Source organism: Chinchilla lanigera, unplaced genomic scaffold (assembly GCF_000276665.1).
Source record: "Chinchilla lanigera isolate Chin_1 unplaced genomic scaffold, ChiLan1.0 scaffold00005, whole genome shotgun sequence".
Taxonomy (NCBI): Eukaryota; Metazoa; Chordata; class Mammalia; order Rodentia; family Chinchillidae; genus Chinchilla; species Chinchilla lanigera.
In genome coordinates this window covers 11763198-11769849 of record NW_004955406.1, presented here as the reverse complement: position 1 = coordinate 11769849, position 6652 = coordinate 11763198, and the positions used below count along the sequence as shown (strand labels likewise).

At 36.5% G+C, this 6652-nt stretch overlaps 1 protein-coding gene across 1 annotated transcript in view; it reads right to left on the bottom strand.

The window, feature by feature from the left end:
• The window catches only part of LOC102021518 (dimethylaniline monooxygenase [N-oxide-forming] 3), a 17733-nt gene extending 12147 nt beyond the window's left edge, over nucleotides 1-5586 (bottom strand). Inside the window, exons 1-3 of the mRNA XM_005374830.2 lie at nucleotides 5376-5586; nucleotides 4084-4221; nucleotides 561-749 (exon numbers count right to left, since the gene is read on the bottom strand). Of these exons, the coding sequence (XP_005374887.1) occupies nucleotides 561-749; nucleotides 4084-4215 (321 nt within the window). The 5' untranslated portion in view covers nucleotides 4216-4221; nucleotides 5376-5586. The remainder of the gene's footprint in view (nucleotides 1-560; nucleotides 750-4083; nucleotides 4222-5375) is intronic.
• Nucleotides 5587-6652: the final 1066 nt, after the last annotated feature.

Here is a 6652-nt window from a genome sequence, read left to right as displayed (position 1 = left end):
TATCTATCTATCTATCTATCTATCTATCTATCTATCTATCTATATTTCCCTTCCTTCTTTCTTTCTTTTCTCTTTTCCCTCATCCCCGTTGTTCTTTTCCTTTAAGCAGTTCCTTTCCCTTTCATAATAAAAAAATTATAATTTCATTAAAATATAGCTCTTTGCTTTCAAAACTACTAGTATATAGAATCTAAATTAATGTTTAGTTCTATTTTAAATTTTTAATTACATTTCTTCTTTGCTCTGTATGTTATTTAGAAAAAGGCTTAATTTCCAAATTCACAGAGGTTTTATGCAGTTATTTCTTTCTTACTGATTTCTACTCTTGTGCCATTCGGGTCTAAAAGCTGTGTTGTCAGGTTTTTTAGCTTTGTCATGTATACTCACTAAGAAGGTATATTTGCTAAATCTAGGATTAGAGAAGCCACACTGCTAAAAAAAAAAAAAAAAAAAAAATTGGCAAACAAGAAAGGGATACTGAAAGGAGAAAAAAGGGGACTAGAGCAACACATGTGGACATCTTCACTATATGTGATGGTAGCTTAATGATAACATCTTACCTCAAATTGTATATATTTCAGAAGGTCCTTTTGTCTGGCAAATGCAACAATGTATTCCTGAAGCTTGCCATGGTGGATAAAGTTGGGGAAGTCATCAGGAAATGGGACATCAGGAAAACACATCATCTCTTTGGAAGAGTTGGTAAAGACAGATTTGTAAATACTGGCCCTGCCCTCCTCTGCATGGTACTGTGAATGAATGGGTTGAGATGGAAGAAAACAGGTAAATAATTATGTCAATCATGTTCAGAGCCAGGTCTAAGGAATAACACAGATTTGAGTTGGCCTTTACACACAAGTAAAGTCAGTAAGAAGACACAGATATAAATTCATTTAAATAATTGATGATAATCGAAGAAACTTATTAAGAGAATTCATAATAGAGAAGAATATACCTTTATTGTTATATTTTCTTTTCTTGGAGAAATAATTTTATTTTATCCTTTGAGAAATATGTAACCAGAGCTTTATTCTCTTGGAGCATTAAATATGATGACAGGTATTTTCTAAATTTTAACTTTGTATGATTTCATTGTTTCAGTTCACGAATATGAACATCTAATGGTCAAGTTATAAAAGCAAACAATGGCAGGTATGTTTCCAAATATTTATATGATTTGGAAACGTGAACATTTTTAGATAGAATCTTTAAAAATTAATCTCAGAATTTCTACCGTCTACAAATTCATGTAGCTATTTTGAACCAAGCACATTGAATTTATAGGCCTTGCATGCCTTTGGAGCATTTATATAGGCAATAAATCAGAAATGTAAAAATATCTGAATTGGCTATACTAACACTGAGAAGCCACAGAACCATGCTAATAAAACCTTACAGGAATTACTAAGTGGTAATGAATAAAGAAAGTGACCATTGAAGAAAGAAGATCATCAATGAGAAGATTAGGACACTGCTGTGATTCTCAGCTTTAGCTGTACACTGGACTAACCTGGGGGGACTGCTTTTAAAAAATCAGAATTAGGTCTCATTGTCAAAGAGTTTGATTTAGTTGTCCAGGAGTCTTAAGGACTCCTCAGTGTTAGTGTTCAGCCAAGATTGGCAGTCATGAGATGTAGTGAAACAAACAGAAGTTAATGACCAACAAACTCAACAGAACACATTTTCTGGCACATTTGTTATAGCTGGAGTCTCCGTAATGCAAGATGTTGGAGTGAATAAAAGACATTGCATTTCAGAAAATGTGAGTAGGAACATACATAAGAGGTAAATCTTAAGTTAGCTTTCTTGACCCACATAGTACTTTATGACTAGGCCACTAGTCTAGGTGAAATGTCTTTCTTTCTTAAAACAGAAACACTTAATCTGCTGGAAGATAAAATAGGTGACTCTTGAAATCATAGGTATCGGCAAGAACTCTCTGAACAGCACCTTGTTTGCACAGGAAATGGTACCAAGAATCAATAAGTGGAGTCACATCAAATTAAAAACTTCTGTAGAGCAAAAGAACAACCAACAGAGTCCCATTTCCTGGTGATTTGCCTGCTATGCTTCAGGCAGATGATTAATACCTAAAATATATAAAGAACTCAAAAAATTAAAAACCCCCCAAATAAAAAGACTTAATAAAAATGGGCAAGTGAAATGAAATGTACAGAAGAAATACAAATAGTCAATAAATGCATGAAGAAATACTCAACATCTCTGGCCATTAGAGAAATGCAAATTGAAATACTGAGATGCCACCTTACACCAGAAAGAATAGTCATCATGAAAAAATCAGATAATAACAAATGCTGGAAAGGCTGCAGGAGAAAAAGGAACCCTTCTACATTGTTGGTGGGAATGTAAACTAGTAGAACCACTACAAAAATCAGTATAGAGATTCCTCAAAAAACTAAAAATTCCGTTTGACCCAGTTATTCCCCTTTTAGGTATCTTCCTTAAAGAGTTAAAAGCGTCATATTACAGTGATACATACATACTCATGCTTACAATAGTAGCACAATTCGTACTAGCTAAACCTTGGAAGCAGCTTATATGTCCACCAACAGATGAATGGATAAAGAAAATATGGTATTTTACTTAACAGGCACTATTCAAATAAAGGAAGATAAACTTAAGCCATTCATGACAAAATGGATGCACCTTCAGTCCATAATGTTAGGTGAAATAAAACAGGCACACAAGCTTAAATATTTCATAGTTTCTTTTATATGATAAACCTAAAGTATAAATAAAGAACAAAATAAAAGATAGATAACAGAAAGAAGGGAGATAGATCTTTCTTAAAGGGGAAGAAGATCAAGAGCTGGAGGGAAAGGCGGGGAAGGGAGGGAAAGGAATAAAAAAGAATCAAGATGTGTTATGTACATGCACCAATTCTCCACAAGGAATGTAAACATGCACTGCAACCACGTACCAATAAAAAATTAAATAAAATATGAATTTGTACAGTATATATACATTGATCACTTTTCCATTACTGCAACAAAATACCCAACATCAGCAGTTTAAAGGGAGAAAGGTTTATTTTGGCCCATAGTTTAAGAGTGTTCTGTCCATGGTTGGCTGGTTCCAAGGCAGATCCAGCATAGTAGAAGGCCTTGGGGAGAAGAGTGCCTCAGCCCATGGTGACCATGAAGCAGAGAGGGACTGAAGGAGCCGTTACACAACCTTCCAGGATGTGTCTTGATGACTTCCTTTTTCTATCAGGTTCGGCCTTCTAACAACACAGTCAGCTATGAACTCATCAGTGAACTAATCCACTGAGTCGTAAGGGGCTCTCATGATCTGAACATTTCCCCAAATCTCCACGTCTGAACATATGAGACTTTGGGGGGGGAGGCGCATTTTAGACCTAAACCATACTATCATGCCATCTATAATGATGTACAGATTCAATGCAATAATCAGAAAAACGCCAGTAATATTCTTCACAAAACTAGAGCAAATAATCCCCAAATTTGTAGGGATACATAAAAGACCTCAAATAGCCATAGCAATCTTGAGCACAAACAACAAAACAAAACAAAAGCTAGATTCATGGTATTACTTGATGTCAAAGTACAGGAGAAATCTAAGATAATCAAACCATTGGCATAGAGATGCCAATGAACAAAAAAGAATGCCCTAAAATTTGCCCATGCATTTATCGCCAACTGATTCTTGACAAAGGTGCCGAAACCCATCTGAAACTTTAACATCATGGTTTGAATCACAAAAGGACTTTTGGTAACCTCATTTTAAAAATGAGTGGATCATCTAACCATGTTATATAAACCTAGCCAAAATCAAATCACAGATTTTTCCCCAAGTGGCCCTTATTAATGATTTATCATTGGTGAATTCCGTACACAGAGACTTTGAAAGCTCACTTGCTCTCTAATTTAGTTCTAACTCGCAAGTAGATTATTTTCCAACCTGCTCCTGGTGTTGTACTTTGTAGATTCCTAATCCAGCAGGGATCATAACTGTCATGGCAGCATGTTGGAAGATCTGTGCTCAAGCAGTGCATTATTTACTACTTCATTTTCCTGTCTGTTGCAGTGATGTCCTACTCACCGAGAATTTCCAGAGGCCGCCGATGTCATTGCTCCTCTCAAAACAGGTGGGCTCCAGCCCCTCTTCCAGACAGCTCCTGATGGAGGCCAAACCACTGACACCGGCTCCAACAATGGCCACTCTCTTTACCATGGTTGCCTGTGCAAAGGCCCAGAGAACATCCCCAGCAATGGTATTGCATTTTGCTATCACTTTTTGGTGAAAAAACAAAGCTTACATTTCAACTCCAGAAATATTCTAAAATACTCAGGACTACTGTGAGGAATAAAACTACATTTTACTTGTCTCTTATTTCTAAATAGAATATTTTTTCCCACAAAATTAAATATTTTGTTTTTTGGTCAGGCTTCCAAACTTAAGAGATTGAGGGTCTAGCATATATATTTGTCTCTTGTGCTTTGCTATTTTGTCATTTTCTCTCTACCAAAGATAACATGGAAGGGATAGGAAAAAGAGATTACCAACTGAATCACACATACACCACTCATGTGCACATATATGTAATATATGAGCTAAGAAACAGATAGTGTATATATGTGTATGTATGTATAGATAGTCATCTACCCATGGTAGGTTGGTTCCAAAATCTGTGTATACTCAATTCTTTTATGTAAGGTGGCCTATTATCTGCATTTCACTTGTATACATTCTCCTATCTCCTTTAAATCAATTCAAGATTTCTTATAATACCTGCTATGATGCAAATGCTACATGAAGAGTTGTTGTCATATATTATTTAAGAAATAGTGATGAGAAAATAAAGCTGTGTATATTCTGTACATCCTAGTCCTAAATACATTTTTAGTCCATGGATATTTGGATGATCATCTGTGGAATCTGTAGATATTGAAGGCCAACTCTGCATACACAGACACATACACACACACATGTATCTCTACCTCATTTTACCTGACATAAACAAAATGTCTACATTTCAATAAGCCAGATGTCACCTTTTTTATTCATAACATTTTTTTCTTTTCATGTAAAAAAAGTCATTTTCTTCAAACCACTTCCCCCCAATAACTGCCCCCCTAATTTCTTCCAAGAAAATTACATCTGCTAGCCTTTTCTGTTCCGCACACTATCTTTAGGTTCTACTCCTTCTCTTTTACATTTTGGATAAATTCACACAGGTGCACAAAGACCAGCACCAAGAACCGTGACTGAGTTATATTTTATTCTCATTTCAGCCACATGTAGCACACACCTACAGCATACTTCTTCTTTATTTACCAAGCTGACTCTCTTCCCTTCAGTACTTCACGGTATCATTCTTTCCCCTTTTATACCTTTTCTTTGTCTTCTTTCTTCTGAATCTCTAACTCCTGCCTGAGTCTTCTGTGCAGCTTTGAAGAGACAATTCTTCAGCAAGTCTACATTCTAGGGGCAGGTGTTAGAGAAAGGGAGGAGCTCCTCTTAAAGAGGCATTCATGTCTTGGTCCCCTAAAGAGTGACCACAGACACCAGGGATGAGTGGGAAGAAGGGCCAATCTCTGTGCTTTCACAGATCTGGATTCCTATTAGGCACCCTAAAGCCAATCTATTGCCACACTCCTGGGTCTTTGGCCCTTGAGTCAATAGTTTCTCCCAGGTGACTTTCATTCTCTACTACATTTCATTATGTGTTATTTCAAAGTTCACCTTATTTTCTTTCTTTTTAGTTCTTCTGTGTATGGTAGCCCTCTAAATAATGTTCAAACACAATAGCTGTTCTTTGAGATAACCTCGTAGTAAAGGTGATGGGTTAAACTGGATGCAGTTTCCACCTCCCATTAATTAAAGGAGGAGAGGTTTAATTTGGCTCATATTTTAAGGCAATGCGGCCCATGATTGGCTTACTCGAAGGCATAAACCTCATGGCGATGAGGTAGGATAGAAGAAATAAAGATACACAGAAAGGAGACCAGAAAAATTGGAATTTTAAAATTGTGCTTTTAAGAAAACCTGCAGCTTCAGGACAAAAAAGTTATTCAGGCCCCTTTTAAATACTGTCCTCCCAAGACATGATAAACCTGGGCAACTAACTTTCACCTGCAAATTGGCCTTTTTCACTTGTGAATAGACTATGTCTTTTCACCTGTAAGTTGCTCCTTCATACACAATCTCAACTTCGAATGCATATAAATGGTTTACATTCTAACACAGCCTACCAGATGTGTAGGACAATAGGAATAAACATCCTAGCTTAACCATCTTGAAGACACCTCCAAGCCCCATAAATACACCCAGATCCAGATCATAATGTCCATCTCTCATCAGGGTTGCATTCTATTTCTTTGAGTGTGTACTTTTAAATTTTTCCTTAATAATCCCTTTCTGACTCTTATGGATGTGTTCTGAAAATTCTTTAGCCGTGATGGGATAGGGTGGGGTTAAGAACCTCCCTGTCATACAGTGTTTATGTTGAGGTTATTAGGTTCATGAACATGGCATAATATGAGCTGAGATTAATAAGAATGAAAATGGGTTTGGAGAACTGGAGGAGGACAGAGTGAGGAGAAGGGGAGGGGAAGGGGATTTTTAAAAAGGAAACAAGCTGTAACATATACATGTAGCCGCTCCCCAA